General features: G+C 48.8%; 1 protein-coding gene across 1 annotated transcript in view; it reads right to left on the bottom strand.

Annotated features, from left to right (window-relative positions):
* Window positions 1-19,116, bottom strand: part of LOC123748167 (uncharacterized abhydrolase domain-containing protein DDB_G0269086) — a 64,170-nt gene that overhangs the window by 7,831 nt on the left and 37,223 nt on the right. Inside the window, 1 exon segment of the mRNA XM_069319762.1 lies at window positions 1,499-1,597. Within this exon segment, the coding sequence (XP_069175863.1) occupies window positions 1,499-1,597 (99 nt within the window).

The raw sequence follows: 19,116 nt of genomic DNA, 5'->3' as shown, positions 1-19,116 counted from the left end.
ATTCAACCATTTTCCTACAGACTTACGGACTCTTATATTGTATTATACAAAAATAATACAATATCATTCATGCCGAGAAGGACCAGTGGGCTCGGACGAGGCCGGATGACTATCGCTCGGTCGTTGCCTTTCATTAGAAATTAAATAACTTCTGCAAATTTTGAATGTTTCTGGGGACTTAAAAGTCTCGGCTTTGTGTTTGTGCGGTGTATGTAGTGGACGACCCCCGGGTGGGGGGGGGGGGGGTAGGGGGGACGACCCCTGGGTGGGGGGGTAGGGGGGGACGACCCCTGGGTGGGGTGCTGGGGAGGTGGTGGTGGTGGTGGTGGGGGGAGGGAATGATGCTGTCAGCGTAAGGGACAGCAGCTGTCAACTATTCGGTGTCAACTAGTCCGTCGTTTTGCTGTTGAATAATCGAGGAACTTTCAGTCACCGTCATCGTCACTGTTGTCGTCACTGTTGTTGTCACAGTCACCGTCACTGTCGTCGTCACCGCCGCCACACGTCTCGTCTAATTAATGACACCTGCCTCCATCACCTGCCATGACGCATCTCTCCTCGCCCCTCCCTCTCCTGGCAGCCTTCACCTCCACCTCACCCCCCTCCCTGGAGTTTGTCCTCCGTCCCTCACTGGTGCTTGTCCTCCCTCCCTCACTGGTGCTTGTCCTCCCTCCCTCACTGGTGCTTGTCCTCCCTCCCTCACTGGTGCTTGTCCTCCCTCCCTCACTGGTGATTGTCCTCCCTCCCTCACTGGTGATTGTCCTCCCTCCCTCACTGGTGCTTGTCCTCCCTCCCTCACTGGTGATTGTCCTCCCTCCCTCACTGGTGATTGTCCTCCCTCCCTCACTGGTGATTGTCCTCCCTCCCTCACTGGTGATTGTCCTCCCTCACTGGAGCTTGTCCTCCCCCCCCCCTGCCCCTCCCACCCAGAGAGGACAACACACAGGCCTCACCACTCCAGCTCCACACACACACACACACACACACACACACACACACACACACACACACACACAAGCACCATAATATCAGCAGTAAATGAACAATTTGCAGAGCCATAGGATAGCCTCTAGGATATAAAACGACGATTTCTTTAAAAAGCCTATACACAACCTACGTGAGACCAGTGCTAGACCATGCATCACCGGCATGCAACCTACCTCTACCCCACCCACCACAGCCCCCTTTATACTATCTTGAGGTTATCTTGAGATAATTTCGGGGCATAGCGTCCCTGAGGCCCAATCATCGACCAGGCCTTATTTTTATTACCCCCCCCCCCAGCAAGCAGCCCTTAGCAGCTGTCTAACTCCCAGGTACCTATTTACTGCTAGGTGAACAGTTGCATCAGGGTGAAAGAAACTCTACCCATTGGTTTCCGCCTCCGCCGGGGATCGAACCCGGAACCTTAGGACTACGAATCCCGAGCGTTGTACACTCAGCCGACAGGCCCCTCGACAATATAACAATAACAGTCATTACTGCATAGTGTACCCACCTCGCCAGGCGTCCCCGGCGGGGAGGTCGGGGTGCCAGCCACTGTTCCCTCCGGCAGCGCCTTCAGCAGGTCGTCGAAGTCCTCGCGGACGGTCGCCACCTGCGGGAGGAAAGGTATACCTGTCAGGGACACGTCTTGGGGGGGAAGGTATACCTGTCAGGGGACACGTCTTGGGGGGGAAGGTATACCTGTCAGGGGACACGTCTTGGGGCTTCTTGTCTGAATAACTAATTAATGGAAATGTCTTCCTATCACCCCCAGGCTATGGAGGACATGTATGAGAATATGATAACGATATGTTTATGATAACGATGTGATAATAAATTAATTGTACTAATTATTATAATAATTATTATTCAATACATTGTAACACAAATATTTTGTATTAACACTTTGTATTCCTCGGCAAGTAAGACCATAACCAACAAAGATAGCCATTAGAAATCAAAAGTTAGCAGACAGATAGATCTGCTAACGATAGATCTGCTCCGATAGATCTAGATTACCCCCACTGAGGAAGGGGGAGCTGGGGCCCAGAGGGACATGTGTTGAGCGGGGCAGACATCCAGGGGGAGATGATCCGCTGGAGGGATATTCTACACTACAGCTTGGGCAGTGTGTGGAGGTCCGCCGCGACCTGGCCAGCATCTGCTGTGTAACTGGATGCTGGAGGCTGTTTACAGCCCGGCACGCGGCTCTTCATCACAACACATAACAGCAGCGCAAGAATTCGTTTTAATGCTGGAGAAGCAAGTTTGAGTATGGAGTCGTGCCAACGCCAGAAGAGGTAGCAGCAGAAGCAACAGAAACAACAGCAGCTGTTGTAAAAGCAGTGTCAGGATTACAAGCAGGAGCAGCAGCTGTAGGACCATCAGGACTGTAGACTCACGTTGCCAGGTGGGGCTGTAGAGAGGGGTGGGGGCTGACGCTTGCGCAAGAACACCCACCCATACCCCCATACCCCCCTCTCACTCATACCCATACCCCTCCCTTCCACACCCATACCCCCCTCCCCACACACTCGCTCTCATAACCCTAACACCCACATACGGCTTCCATAATCTTATAAAACCCACACTTTACACAGACCCACGCCAAACCCATGTGGGCCCCCTAACAGAAATAGGCTCTTTACAAGATCTTTTCGAAGCATGATGCATTCCAGCCCACGTCTTCGGATACTCTATCTATCACGTATCATCTATCGCGGCCACTATCACGTATACCCTACATGATAGTGACCGTAGCCCCCCCACAACACCGCGGCTGTTTTCATTATCAAAACAAAGGCAGTAGGTCGGTGCTCCCTCCTCCGCCCGTCCACTCACTTGACGGGATACATGTTATAGCCCTCACCCGTCATCCGTCTCGAGCGGATTTCCAATTTCGTGTATTTTTGGGCGAAGACTTGCATGGGACCTTCGGTTCTCGCGGCCTTCATCACGGCCGCGATGGTGGGTACAGAACATATAAGCTAAGTTTGTGCCCCGCAAATTAAAACTCGAGTTGTTTCAAACGTTGTCGATTGAGGAAAGCATCGCCCGTCTTTATGCCAGACACAGGAATGAGTGTGGGTGTGGTGGGTGTGGTGGGTGTATAGTTGGTGTGGTGGGTGTGTAGTTGATGTGGTGGGTGTGTGGTGGGTGTGGTGGGTGTGTAGTTGGTGTGGTGGGTGTGTAGTTGATGTGGTGGGTGTATAGTTGGTGTGGTGGGTGTGTGGTTGGTGTGGTGGGTGTGTAGTTGGTGTGGTGGGTGTGTGGTTGGTGTGGTGGGTGTGTAGTTGGTGTGGTGGGTGTGTGGTTGGTGTGGTGGGTGTATAGTTGGTGTGGTGGGTGTGTAGTTGATGTGGTGGGTGTATAGTGGATGTGGTGGGTGTGTGGTTGGTGTGGTGGGTGTATAGTTGATGTGGTGGGTGTGTAGTTGATGTGGTGGGTGTATAGTGGATGTGGTGGGGTTGAGGTGTGGGTATAGGCAGGGGCAACGGCTTAGGCTACATAACATGAGGTATTCGTCGGAGGTTCCCCTACCCACCCAGCACCCCGATCCACAAAGAGGTGGAAGTCCTGTCGACTACCCCTCCCCATATCCCCCCCCCAAACACTGAAACAATAGTAACTGACGCTGATCTGTTAGCCACTGATCCCCCTTTGTCCAGCATCTGGATGGAGACAGAGAAAGAGAGAGGTTTCGCCTTTCACGTAAACGATTTTCCCCCGTCACAGTATCTCTGTCCGGGTCGTTATGAACCTCGTCAACCTTTTCCCGGACACTCGTTCAAGCCGCTCTTGTGTCGACATGGGTCACGAGGGAACGACTAGAGATGATCCCTAGAACTCTCCCCTCCGGACATAACCTCAGAATGAAGAAGCGCTTGTTATTATAGATTCAGCTACTCGGAACAAGTTCCGAGTAGCACGGGCTATGGTGAGCCCACAGCGGACTTAGCTGGCACAGGAGCGGTGCTCCGAAAGAGGCGTCTGTCACAGAGACTACTACTTCTCTAACCCTGTCCATGGAGGACAGAAGAAAATGTATATATGCTGGTTAGCATTGTAAATGTCTGGCCACGTCTGTGGTAGAAAATAATAAAAAAAACAAAACAAAAGAACAACAACAGAGACTACTCCCATGCACAGGTAGTTGACCAATATAAATTGCCATTCACACTTCCGTGGTAATAAACTTATTTTTCTGGCTTTTCCCTAATTTAATGAAAGGGAATTTATTTTATTAAGACCACTTAATACCTCGTTCGATGGAGCTTTGGCCTCACACACGCGTGGGGATCCAGGGTTCGAATCTCCTAGAGCCCAGGTGAATGGGAAGTGGTCAGGATAAGGATTTGGGATGGGACGGGGGGAAAGAAATGGTGCCCAACCACTTGTGGACGGTCGGGGATTGAACGCCGACCTGCATGAAGCGAGACCGTTGCTCTACCGTCCTGCCCAAGTGGATGACAAGGAAATAAAGAGAGCTTCAACAGTATGGCTATGTTGCACTCTCTCCCACACCACTCCCTACAACACCATACTCAATTATACGGAAGACTTTAACAACGGTGGTGGGTGCGCTGAAGATATTACAGATGTTATCTCCACAGCCATGTGTGCCCGGAGCAACGGGTGCCCGGAGCAACGGGTGCCCAGAGCAACGGGTGCCCGGAGCAACGGGTGCCCAGAGTAACTGGTGCCCAGAGCAACTGGTGCCCGGAGCAACGGGTGCCCGGAGCAACGGGTGCCCGGAGCAACGGGTGCCCGGAACTATGTGTACACATATATATACCTGTAAGACGATATGTGGATGGATATGCTCTCACTAAACTGTTTCTTTGATAGGTTTAATTTTGAATCAATTGTGTTAACTTCTGCTGTCTATCTTCTGTCTCCAGCACAATCCATCTTCTTTCTATTCTTACACTCAAAAAAAAAATTCTTTCTACCATACACCTAATTCGTCGGTGCCTCAAGTTTCCCTTCTATGTCCCCTTGTTACTCTGATTTACTGACAGCATCTGCTTTATCAGCCTTATGAATTTCCTTGAGAATCTTGTATGTCGTTATCACGTCTCCTTAATTATATCCCTCTTAAAGTGGTGTGAAGTTCATCTGCCTTAGCATTTCCCCGTAGTTTAATCCTTTTAGTTCTAGTACGTGCCGCGTTGGATACCTCTGGATTTTATCATTTCTTGGGTTTATTTCCATTATCATCGTTCGGGGTTCCACACTGGGTCTATATACTACAGAATGGGCCTCGCAAAGAGAGAGAGGAAAATAGATAGATATATATATATATATATAGAGTAGAGAGGGGGAGAGAGAGAGAGAGCGCGGGTGGGAGAAGTTTCTCTCTTAACTAATGGACAGCTCCTAATTTTAAGAGATAGAGATAAATAGTGAGGGGAAGAGGAGTAGGTACATCTCTCCCATTTTCCGGTGTATTGTGTAGGTGTCTTCCTGGGACGGGTTCGATAGCTCGTTACCCGTCACCTCCTGTCCGTACCACCCCCACCCATCGTCCCTTCCCCACTACCTGCCAGCCTCCTCACACTACCATCACCTGCTGCCCTCCCGACAGCAGCCGGCCTCCCCCATACCACCACATGCCCTGTCTGCCATCGCCCCCACCTATCCATCTGCCCGCACTATCCTCACACTATCCCCTGATGTTACTACACACAATACGTTGCTGCCTACCCTACAACTGACACCATTCGTTGAACGATTTCAGCTAACTTCCATGGATAATCAAATGATAACATGGCAAGCACCCTCTGCAGAGTTCAGAAACGATTAATATATTAATTTGTGCATTTGCAATTCGTAAATGCGCTAAAAATTGCATATAGTAACGTGGAAATTTCAAGATCATTCCTCTTGTTCTGTTAGTCAACTTCACGCTAATTCACGGATCAAAACATAGTTTGAGTATCTTTCTCAATCAGCAGAGCCCTTATCACACTACACAATGACAACCATTGCTCTTTCACATACAGCCCCGCTCCTGTGCCAGGTAAGTCCACCACGGGCTCACCATAGCCTGTGCTGAATCTACAACAACAACACGAGCGATTTGTTCATCACAGCCCCGTGGGGATTTGTTCACCAGCGAAGGTCCTCTGGGATGTGCCTCCCCCACACCCCGGCCAGTGTAAGCGTTCATACAAGGAGTAAGAAATAAATAAAACCGTCTTCAAATCTATACGTAATCAAAGGACGCTTTATAACACTGTCATCCACACAAAAGCTCTCGTGAAGAACGTCAATGGCCACCCATCCCACGGTCAATGTGGTAGGTGATATAGGGGGGGTTGGAGTAGTTTCTTATGTGTTTTGGTCTGCCTGCATCTGCCTATCGTTTTTCAATCATACGCTGCTTTGGTAGACTAACGAGGAGAGACAGTCGACCAGTGGTGGGCACAGGACCATAACGTCGCCCAGCACACGTTCACATACAATGAAGTGAAATTTGACACGGTTCCATATATTTTTTTCGATCAGTGTGTCTCTTGTGAGGCGCCTAAGAACACGTGAAGGGCGAGCAGAAGGGGCGGACTCTACGCTGACAACAATGTGGCCGGGGACCCACTCCGTAGTGAGCCCTCAACTCTCCTACACAACAAAGCCCGCCTCTAGGGGCTCCCGACCACACATCACAACACTTGGTAAGCAACCCGCAGTTCCAGTCTGAAATTCTTCGAGAAAAAACTCTTCCTATTCTGCTCCATTTCGCTTCTTGAAATAATTTTGTTCTCCTACAATATGAAAGTTAGTCTTTCAATGGAATACGAATGAGAGATTTCAACGCAGCGCGAGAAGTTATCTCAAGGGTCCTCTTCCAAGAACTGTTTCCCAAAAGCTATGTACAAACGATGCACAAGAGTGGAAAATGTACACAAGAAATTCTTTTCAAGATGTGCCGTGCGGGGAAAAAAAAATATTTCTGCCAACCTGGTGACGTAATTCTTCAAAAGTATTTGTGTTCCCCAGCCACGGTGGACGGATATAAAGCATCAGGTCGGCGGGGAATAATGTGCTCGACCATAGTGGCAGGAGAGAATTCAATGCCCCGTGAAAAGCGATCCAAATACTTTTCCAGTCTGCTTCGCTTCACAGGTCCCGCGGCAGTGTTATGATCCTCTATAACACACAAAAAGGGTCCTGGCTGATAGAAAGGGTCGAACTGAGAATTTCCAATTCTACGACGATCATTCAAAGAATATATTTCCCTTAAAAGCAAAGTCATTTTTCTATGAAATGTGTATTTCTTAAAATACGAAAATAGGGGAATATATTTAATAAACTCGAGACTTTATGGATAGAGAAAATATCCTTTCCAGGTCAATTCCAGTAAGAATTCCTCGTCCTCCAGGGAACGGTATCCATCACGCTTCAGTAACTCTGAAACAATCAAAACTGACGAGCTGTTAATGACAGATAATCACACACTTTGAGTCATTACCAAGGTGATTACCTGACTTGTAAACCAATTGAAGTAGTGGGTAATAACGCTGACGATCGCTGGGTCGACAGAAGCATAAACAGCGGTAGTTTGTGGAGCAGCAGCTACTGTAAATAGCCTTGCTAACCCGGCCCGAGAAAGAGAGAGAGAGAGAGACCGACCGAGACCGACACCGAGACCATACGGTAATCAGAACAGGTGGGAATTGTCTGGTCTAGGGAGATATATATAACATATTCTAGGCCATTTGTGACCAAAGAAATACAAATATCAGGTAAGACAAAACGAGACCAGTTAAGACCAACTGAGAATAGGAGAATTACGATCACGTTTCAGGCAAGTTTCCCCCCAAATGAGCCGCGTTTATTAGTCTTCTTTGTGGCTTAAAGCGCTCCTCGTCCGGATGGCTTGTGTGTTCCCTGTAGCTGTGTGCGTCCAGGGATGTAATCTGACAGAGATTTTACTAAAATTTAAAAGTGAATGCCTCTAGCTCCAGGCAGTTGACGCGATAAATTGCTAGTAGATGTAACACAGCTCCTATACAGGTATTATTTAATATTTAAGTACATTTAAAACTAAATGGGTTTATATATATAATATAATATATAATATAATATATAATATATATATAAATATATATATATAAATATATATAAATATATATATAAATATATATAAATATATATATAAATATATATAAATATATATATAAATATATATATAATATATATATATATATATATATATATATATATATATATATATATATATATATATATAATATATAATATATAATATAATATAATATAATATAATATAATATATTATATATGTCTCATTTCCGTGAACTGTTACTGATTCTCAGGTGTAAGAGAGTCTAAGGCTGCTAAGAATAGTTTCTCATATCTTATAACTCAAGCCGCTGCTGATGGATTATTTCAGCTTAACGCGTCAGCTTATGCTGTGGTCAGCTGTCCAGGGTAGCAGAGCATGTGGTCGACGGGTTTATAGTAGAAGCTTAACTGATTAGTTTTTATGGGCTCACCATAGCCCGTGCTACATGGACACTTCGTCCTGAGTAGCTAAATCTTTAACAACATGATTAGTTTATGCCTGTCAGTTTCTCTCTATCTCCTGCCTCACTCTCTCTCTCCTGTCTCTACTCTGTCGAGCTCCCTTGTACTCTTGAACTCTTGTACTCTGTAGTCAACGGAACGCGAGTTATCAAGGGAGCTGCGCCCCCTGCGTCTCCTTGGGACCCCACATAGGCAAAATTGACGTGTAAACTGTGGTAGAGACGTTGATACGAGCAGCGCCTGGGATGGGTCCGTTCAGTAATCACTGGTGTGGTCAGCTGAGTGCGTGTCTTAACTCTAGCCAGACCACCAAATGTAGGGAAAGAATGAGGGGATGCATTGGAGGATCGGGCTGTTCTTTTCTGTATTCTCTCTCTCTCTCTCTCCTTCTGTCTCTCTCCTTTTATGCTGATGCTTGCCGTCCATGTCTTCTCGGCTGTCTTTTCTCTTCCTAGCCCCTTTTCTCTCGTTTCCGCCTTCACCGCCTTCGTCCCTACTTCCGTACGTTTTTATCTCCTTCCCTCCCGGCCGTCATTCCTTTATTCTCCCATAGCGCCCTACCAGCGTTCCATATCTTGTACTTTCCCACTTAGTTTCTGTTCTCTCACTCTTACTGTTATTGTCCTCCCTCACCCCTCCCTGCCTCTCCTCATCCCTTAACTTTCCCAGCCTCTCCTCCCTCACCTCTCCCAGCTCCTCCTCTTCCAACCTCGCCTCCTCCACATAGTCCTCCTAGCATCACTACTGGGACGCACTTCCCTACCTCCGTCACCACTTGAGGCGTCTGTGATGACTGGTCAGGCGCGTCGGCGTTGTGACCGGCGGAGTTGTGACCGGTGGTGACAGGCCTGGGGGCGAGGGGTGGTGGCAGGGTGCGGGATAACATTCTGGGGTCGTTATTACACCAGGGTGGGGTCAATACCTTGGGGTGGGGTTATTACCTCAGGGTAGGAGAGCTGGTGTTGGCAGTACCTTAGAGTAGTGAGCAAGGGGGGGGGGGTGAGGATGGTCGTATGACCCCTGGTAAGCAGTAGAAGCAGTAGCAAGAATCCAATCTCCATCATCACTGATCACCACCCTTAGTAAGCCCTAAGTTGAGACACTGTAACAACTCCTACAGCGTGCTTAAGGGCATAACGTGCGCTTAAGGGCATAACGTGCGCTTAAAGCATAGGTAGCCGTAACATACGAGCATTCCTTCCTCTTTCCCACCAATTTAAGTGCTATTTCATCCCCTAATAAATGAGTGCCGTGTTTTCCCAAATCATTTAATGGCATTTTGGACCTTAAATTCCTGCAGGCAAACACCCAGGGTGGGGGTCAGTGTGGAGCTGCTAAGGTCGGCGTGCCTTTTAACAGGGGCACGATTTCCACTCTTCTGGAGCTCCTTCCTGCCCTGTCACTAGATCGGGGCAATAATGAGCTACGCTTATCCGCCCATCTTGTGCTTAATCGAATTTGGAGTGGCGTCAAAGTGTTCATAACAGGCTACTGATTATTCTCCTTCCCTTCCTTTCCCTTCCCTTCCCTTCCCTTCCCTTCCCTTCCCTTCCCTTCCCTTCCCTTCCCTTCTTCCCTCTCTTGCACCTACCATCATTCTTCTTTTACACACTTTCCTTATATTTTTTTCAAAGGGAGTTGAGGGCTGGGATGGTGGGGCTTGGTAGGAGGCTATGTGTAGCAACGCAGAAAGGCAGTGGAAAGGTGGAATCTCTCTCTCTCTCTCTCTCTCTCTCTCTCTCTCTCTCTCTCTCTCTCTCTCTCTCTCTCTCTCTCTCTCTCGCTCTCGCTCTCCCTTTCACAGTTGAGCACGACTGACTGCAGAAAGATACTGGGCATTGACTAGAGAACATGGGTGTGGTGAGGCGCGAAAAAGATGACAGACATCGCTGAGGGCTAGTGAAAGAGAGGTGCTGAGGGCTAGTGGAAGAGAGGTGCTGAGGGCTAGTGAAAGAGAGGTGCTGAGGGCTAGTGAAAGAGAGGTGCTGAGGGCTAGTGAAAGAGAGGTGCTGAGGGCTAGTGGAAGAGAGGTGCTGAGGGCTAGTGAAAGAGAGGTGCTGAGGGCTAGTGAAAGAGAGGTGCTGAGGGCTAGTGGAAGAGAGGTGCTGAGGGCTAGTGGAAGAGAGGTGCTGAGGGCTAGTGGAAGAGGTGCTGAGGGCTAGTGGAAGAGAGGTGCTGAGGGCTAGTGAAAGAGAGGTGCTGAGGGCTAGTGAAAGAGAGGTGCTGAGGGCTAGTGGAAGAGAGGTGCTGAGGGCTAGTGAAAGAGAGGTGCTGAGGGCTAGTGAATGAGAGGTGCTGAGGGCTAGTGGAAGAGAGGTGCTGAGGGCTAGTGGAAGAGAGGTGCTGAGGGCTAGTGGAAGAGAGGTGCTGAGGGCTAGTGGAAGAGAGGTGCTGAGGGCTAGTGAAAGAGAGGTGCTGAGGGCTAGTGAAAGAGAGGTGCTGAGGGCTAGTGAAAGAGAGGTGCTGAGGGCTAGTGAAAGAGAGGTGCTGAGGGCTAGTGAAAGAGAGGTGCTGAGGGCTAGTGAAAGAGAGGTGCTGAGGGCTAGTGAAAGAGAGGTGCTGAGGGCTAGTGGAAGAGAGGTGCTGAGGGCTAGTGGAAGAGAGGTGCTGAGTGCTAGTGGAAGAGAGGTGCTGAGGGCTAGTGGAAGAGAGGTGTTGAGGGCTAGTGGAAGAGAGGTGCTGAGGGCTAGTGGAAGAGAGGTGCTGAGGGCTAGTGAAAAGGAGGTGCTGAGGGCTAGTGAAAGAGAGGTGCTGAGGGCTAGTGAAAGAGAGGTGCTGAGGGCTAGTGGAAGAGAGGTGCTGAGGGCTAGTGGAAGAGAGGTGCTGAGGGCTAGTGAAAGAGAGGTGCTGAGGGCTAGTGAAAGAGAGGTGCTGAGGGCTAGTGAAAGAGAGGTGCTGAGGGCTAGTGAAAGAGAGGTGCTGAGGGCTAGTGAAAGAGAGGTGCTGAGGGCTAGTGAAAGAGAGGTGCTGAGGGCTAGTGAAAGAGAGGTGCTGAGGGCTAGTGAAAGAGAGGTGCTGAGGGCTAGTGAAAGAGAGGTGCTGAGGGCTAGTGAAAGAGAGGTGCTGAGGGCTAGTGAAAGAGAGGTGCTGAGGGCTAGTGGAAGAGAGGTGCTGAGGGCTAGTGAAAGAGAGGTGCTGAGGGCTAGTGAAAGAGAGGTGCTGAGGGCTAGTGAAAGAGAGGTGCTGAGGGCTAGTGAAAGAGAGGTGCTGAGGGCTAGTGAAAGAGAGGTGCTGAGGGCTAGTGAAAGAGAGGTGCTGAGGGCTAGTGAAAGAGAGGTGCTGAGGGCTAGTAGAGAATAAGCGCTGAGAGCACGTGGAAAAATAGCTCCTAAGGGCAAGTATAGAATAAGTAGCGAGTCTCTGAAAAAAATAGATATAGACGCTAAGGACTAGTAAGGAACAGGGGACAGAGTAGGGAATACCTTGCGGTGATTTCGGGGAATCAACGTCTCCGCGGCCCGGTCTCTGACCAAGGCCACCCTTGGCAACAGATTTCACATGTGGCCATTCAGGCAACGGCAGGTTCTGGTCTAGTTGATAAGGTGGCCCTTAAGACATATAAGATAACGAGCCACAACGCTGGGAGAGATATCAGGAGGAGAGGGCCCTCAGGGATATGTTTTGAGGGCCCCCAAATACTCGTCATTTACGAGAATGAGTTCCCAGGATGGGGGATCATTTACATGGGAAGTGAGTGAGAGAGGCGGTAGGAGAACAGTGTTTAGTGCGAAGCCTCTGAGAGTAGACACAGGTAGATGTGCGGTCCATATTCCTATTGTTATTATGTGTAATTTATTTATATAAATAAATATATATATATATATATATATATATATATATATATATATATATATATATATATATATATATATATATATATATATATATATATATATATATATATATATATATATATATATATATAAAGGTATGAGGTTACCACCTCTGGTGCAAAAACATACATGCACTCACACTCTCACACACACACACACACACACACACACACACACACACACACACACACACACACACGTGAAGAGGCAGCATCACTGGAGTAATTACTATGATCCCAGCAATTCCCAGCTGCCTAGCGCACATCTGCTGTCTCTTGCATCCTATCCCCCTTTCCTTAACTCCCCACCTCCCTCCCTCCCTCCTCCCCATTACACCCCATAACCCCCCACACACTCCCTATCACTCATAACCCCCCACTCCCCATTATGTACCCCCACAGACCACACACACCCCCACCCCTCGTCCCATGAATCGTGTACTTCATCCCCCATCCACAAGTGACTTCACACTCCCCTCCACCGTCCTCAAAACCCCCCATACATCTCAAAAAGGATTTGGGATGTATTGGTTAGAGGATGGGTTAAGAAAACCTATCCTCCAACAGATTGATTGATTGATGAAGATTAAGCCACCCAAAAGGTGGCACGGGCATGAATAGCCCGCAAGTGGTGGCCCTTTTGAGCCATTACCAGTATCAAGAGCTGATACTGGAGATCTATGGAGGTGCGACTGCACCCTGCGTGACGGGAGATGTCTCCCGTCTCCTCTAACACTGTTTTCGTATTCTGTATAGTCAATCCATTTGAAGTGAAGCATTGGAGATAGAACCTACGGGTTATTCATGCCCGTGCCACCTCTTGGGGTGGCTTAATCTTTATCAATCAATCGGAGGTGGAAACCCTGGACCACAGCTTGACTGCATGAGGGAGGGGAAGGGGCAGTGCGTGAAACCCCCTGATTGGGCTTCTGTGGAAGCCTCGGTACCCCCCCCCCATAGAGGATTCAAGTCGCAAGTTTCACAGGTTGCGATGCTTTTGGCCATGTCGCGGTGTAGTGGTCTAGGGCGTGCGCTTGGGAGTTCCAAGTGTGCGGGTTCGAATCCTGCTTATGGCTCCCACGGATTTTTCTCAATCTGATAATTTAATGGTTTACATTTAATCACCAGAATATTAATTTAATATTAAGTTAATCATGAGAGGCCATTCCTGTTGGTTGCGTGTGCTGCTTCAACCCTGAGAGGGTGATCGAGATGGTTTCTGTAGGCGATGCCGCAGGAACGTCGTAGAACGCCGCAGGAACGTCGTAGAACGCCGCAGGAACGTCGTAGAACGTCGCAGGAACGTCGTAGAACGCCATATGAACGTCGAGGAACGCCGCCACGTGTTTGAGTTTTTTCGGAAGAGTGAAGGTGTGGATCAGATAAGGCTGAGAGAGAGAGAGAGAGAGAGAGAGAGAGAGAGAGAGAATGAACGCGTGGTCATGTAATTATATGACAGATCCCATCTGTGGGTAGGTCCCGTATAGCAGGCCTTCTACTGAAGCTCCTCATTACAACTTCTGCTTCTATCTTCATCTGTGCGTGTGTGTACACGCCCCTGGGGGAGGGAGGGCGTGAGGATGTGAGGGAGGGAGGGCGTGAGGATGTGAGGGAGGGAGGGCGTGAGGATGTGAGGGAGTGAGTGAGGGAGAGCGTGAGGGAGAGAAGGCGTGAGGGAGGGAGGGAGGGTCCACGTTGAGGACATGACAGCTGGGGACCGGAGCGCGTGGACCACGCTGCCTCCGGTGGTCGACTCCTATAATTGTCGAGACATCGATTGACCGCCCGAATTTTTAATGCCCGTCTTCCTCCTGACTGGCTGGCTGGCTGGCTGGCTAAGAGGACATCAGGGTCCTCGCGCCGCCTCCTCACCGCTCTGGAGGCATCCTTAACTTGTCCCGCGGTAATGAGGGTCGGGCTGGTAAACAAGGCCGTCCCGGAACTAAGGAGGTCCCGCGGGTGGGTGTGGGAGTTCCGGTATTGTGGTCTAATTGTTGATGTGTTGGATATAATCCCTATTATTGTTATGTGTGGGATTGTTAATAATAGTATTATTTCTACTGATGGAACTGATCAGTGGTTTTTTTTGATTAGTTGTTAATTTAAATGTGGTGGTTGAAGTACTTGAGTTGTTTGGAATTGTGCAATTTGAGATGTAGGCCTCAGGTCAGGCACTGGAAATGGTTAGGGCTATTCAGCGCAGTTAATGCTCCCAGAACAAGATTCTTATAATAGGTTTACATCCAGGTCCCGAGTTACTGCTAGGGGAACGGGGACACACGGTGAAGGAACTGTGCCCAGTCATTCATCTGTCCATGGTTCAAACTCGGGTCGGCTTGTAATTCGCCGGCGAGTGTGCTAACCACTACACCAAGTGTTGACGGAAATGATAGACTGCTAGAATCTGTTGACCAGACCACACACACTAGAAGGTGAAAGGACGACGACATTTCGGTCCGTCCTGGACCATTCTCAAGTCGATTGTGTTAGGCGATTGACCATTCACAATCGACTTGAGAATAGTCCAGGACGGACCGAAACGTCGTCGTCCCTTCACCTTCTAGTGTATGGTCTAGTCAACAGACTTCAGCCTCGTTATTGTGACTCATCGCCTGCTAGCATCTACCAGGTGTGTGTATGGAACATCAGGGAACCAGCTAGGCAGCTGGTGAGGAACGTCAAGGGAACAGCTGGTGTGTTGGGTCGTAGCGTGGCAAACACACTGTTCCTTGACTGTCCTCCTATCCCAGCTCCCTGTCCTAGCTCCTATCCCTTCTAGGCGTTATATAATCATACTGGCTATAGGCGCTTTCTCTCCCCTAATTACCTTACCCCTCCTCTGCCTCCCATGGAAAGGGGCCCAATCTTTCCCTTCCTCAGGAAACGGTCAAAAGTGTCCAAAAACTTCGTCTCGGAGTCCATCTGGACTCCTGATGGCGCCAGAGACCCAGTCAGCAGATTACCGTTTTAACCGCCAATCCACAACAGGACCGGACCGTTAATTGGAACCATTGGGATGGGGGATTTTTTTTGTTCTTTTAATCATCCCGTACCAGCCACCCTCCGGTCCACCCCCATACCCAATTCCGGACCCCCACTCTGGGCCCCTTAACCGCCACCACCACCACCCACCACAAACCTATTTAAGTCTAATTTTTTGGGGGGGTTCCAATCGTGCTGGCGTCGTAACACTCGTTCATCGTGCGTCGCTCTACGTGCGTCAGATGAACCACTTACCTGACGCACGTAGTCGACTCGTTAGCGGACTCGACCTGATGGTCGACTCGTCGGCGGTGCTTCGACACATCACCGCGAGCGCATGATGAATGGCTACGAAAGGGCCCGTGAAAAAGTAATTACGGGTTTTCATTATGCGGGGAGAAACGTAATTAATTAAGTCAAGAGGGATATATTGTCTCGGGGAAGATATTGGAGGGGAGGAGAGAGGGGAAGTGAGGGGAAGTGAGGGGGAGATGTACAGGGTGGGAGAGGGAGAAGGTAGAGAGAAGGAAATGAGAGGTAGAATGGAGGAGCTGATGAGGAGAGTTCAAAGGTCAGAGGTTACTTGAGAAAGGGGGGGGGGGAGGAGAGGAAACATCCGGGGGTGTGGTCGCTCCCAGATGAGGAGTACAGATGTGACCCCGGCTGTCAGCGTTGCCTGCAGATGTGACCCCGGCTGTCAGCGTTGCCTGCAGATGTGACCCCGGCTGTCAGCGTTGCCTACAGATGTGACCCCGGCTGTCAGCGTTGCCTACAGATGTGACCCCGGCTGTCAGCGTTGCCTGCAGATGTGACCCCGGCTATCAGCGTTGCCTGCAGATGTGACCCCGGCTGTCAGCGTTGCTTACAGATGTGACCCCGGCTGTCAGCGTTGCTTACAGATGTGACCCCGGCTGTCAGCGTTGCTTACAGATGTGACCCCGGCTGTCAGCGTTGCCTACAGATGTGACCCCGGCTGTCAGCGTTGCTTACAGATGTGGCCAGAGCTTCCCTCCTGTGCCACACTATCATCATCATCATAGAGCGCCACATATAAGGTGTTACAGAGCACTATTTCACTATTCTATGGGTGCATAGAAATGTCAAAAGTCACCAGATATATTTATTGTGCCATTGTCCCCTGGGTGCTCAAGGGGTAGGCAAGAAAGTCACCTCCTTCCATATAAGTGGTCAACAAACCACTTTCCTTCTCTTCAACCATGAAATTTTTAGAAATATGAATACTTTTAGTTCTCCCTCAGAGCCCGCCAACAGCTGTGAATGCGTTTTCTGTTGAATTTGCTTCTCGAGGTGACATTTATCATCATTAATCTTCAATGTCTTTAGGTCTGGTATCAACATCTTAAGTTATGTCTTAACAGGTTGATGTGGCTGGTAACTTTACTGGTGTTTGATAAGCTTGACGTCTTCTGATAATTATTTCCTCAACGTGAAAAATGGGGTGACAAGATGACAACTCAGACGGGATTTTCTTGCTATTGTGGGAGTGTTGAACATTGTTTACGGTGCTGTGGCGGTGTGTTCACTCACAGGATGAGTGACACTGCCCAATACTGTCATTATGACCCTATATTCACTTACAGGATGAGTGACACTGCCCAATACTGTCATTATGGCCCTATATTCACTCACAGGATGAGTGACGCTGTCCAATACTTACTTACGCCAATAAATATTGTTCTGGAAGGTCTAAGAATAATTCTGGAAGAATAAGAAAGAAAGGAAGGAAAACAAGAATTGTGGAAACTGCAGAAGGCCTATTGCTCCATACGCGACACCTCCTATTTATATCCACCCCTTTGGGTCTACGACTTTGGTTCTCCTACTTTGGCTTTATAGTAATTGGTTCTCTTACCACCCCCTTCGCCCCTTTTTAATAGTAAACATTACTGCACACTATTCTATGTTCACACGTGTGTGGCACTAACAAATACATGATATGAACAAATCCACAAGGGCCGTGACGAGGATTCGAACCTGCGTCCTAGAGCATCCCAGACGCTGCCTTAATCGACTGAGCTACGACATGGTCAAAAGACGTTGAAACCGAAGTTCTACTGAACTTACTGGATCCTGCAGCCTCTCCGAGGCACAACCAGGGTTTTACACAACTCCCCCCATGCACTCGAGCTATGTCAACAGGCCGTTCTCCCTCTTCGCCCTTACTTCATTACACTCAGAAATCACAATTGCGTGTGGCGTTCATTTGATGCATCACGAAATTGTGATTTGTGTGTGTAAATACATAATATATCTGACTTAGTATTTTAGATTTATGGAGCATTATTAATAGGTAACACACTAGCAGTGAGATTACTGCATTTTCACTCTTGGGTTTCTATAATATAGGTTTGTGGTCGGATATAAGTATAAGAGTAACCTCCCAGGAGGCATAAGATACACACTTTCTGTAGTTACTTCTTATCGTCTGAACGTGTTAGAACTTTAAGGAAAATCAATTATCAATTAACATGTGTTGAGACTGTATCTGGACATTGTACTGGATACACTACAATGCCATTGTATTGTCGGGGCTAATTCGACAGTGCCGAGGTTACGTATGGGGAACGTAGGAGCGTATGGAGAACGTAAGAACGTATGTATTGTCCCACTATTTCCCAAGGAGCTTGGTAACTTAAGGGAGACCGTTGAGAGAAGGAGTGGATGGAAGGGAGGGGGTAGTGGGAGGGAAGGGAAAGGGAAGGGAAAGGGAAGGGAAAAGAGATGAAGAGTATATAGTTATTAAAAGGTAATGGAGTGTTAATGGTCAGGGGTGGAAAGAAAGTTAGAGGAGAGGGGTAGAGTGTATGTGAGAACACAGTGTAGGGAGGATACACTGCAAGGGAGGACACAGTGTAGGGAGGATACACTGCAAGGGAGGACACAGTGTAGGGAGGATACACTGCAAGGGAGGACACAGTGTAGGGAGGATACACTGCAAGGGAGGACACAGTGTAGGGTAGGATACACTGCCGGGGAGAACACAGTGTAGGGTAGGATACACTGCCGGGGAGAACACAGTGTAGGGAGGATACACTGCAAGGGAGGACACAGTCTCCAATCACCCCCCCCTCCAATCCTACCCAAATCTTCCGAGCCCAGCGTTCAAATCGGCCACCATACGTCACCCTTCAACAAGACATCTGTTGTCCAATTTCCGAAGCGAAATACGGCGGAAGACGCTGAAACAATCCCTGATTTCTACGCTCTTCATGACTGCAATGTTGTTCGGCAAACACCACCACCTCTTGTAGAAGCGTTCTTCTACAAGAGGTGCTGCGTTCTACGTTCTTCTACAAGAGGGGCTGCGTTCTACGTTCTTCTGCAATCAGACGTTTGTTTACAAAACGTTTCTATTTTGGCGGGGGTGTGACACTGGTTCATGTTCGTCCTAACGCGGCTGAGGGATCGTTATCGGGGCCCAGCCGACTCGCAATTTATTAAGGAGCTTCAATGTAAAAAAGTTATGACCAGCCCATTATTTTTTTAATACTCGTAAATTGGGGCGAGCGGCGAAGAGCTTCCGCAGGTGTGGGAAGACGTATGTTAAGCCGGTGGGTGTAGGGAGGGTGTAGGGAGGGTGTAGGGGTGTTTAGGGAAGATGCTGGAGGGTGTGGGGGTGTCTAGGGAAGGTGCTGGAGGGTGTAGGGGTGTTTAGGGAAGATGCTGGAGGGTGTGGGGGTGTCTAGGGAAGGTGCTGGAGGGTGTAGGGGTGTTTAGGGAAGATGCTGGAGGATGTAGGGGTGTCTAGG

Source organism: Procambarus clarkii, chromosome 94, assembly GCF_040958095.1.
Source record: "Procambarus clarkii isolate CNS0578487 chromosome 94, FALCON_Pclarkii_2.0, whole genome shotgun sequence".
Taxonomy (NCBI): domain Eukaryota; kingdom Metazoa; phylum Arthropoda; class Malacostraca; order Decapoda; family Cambaridae; genus Procambarus; species Procambarus clarkii.
This window is presented reverse-complemented; position numbering and strand designations above follow the sequence as displayed.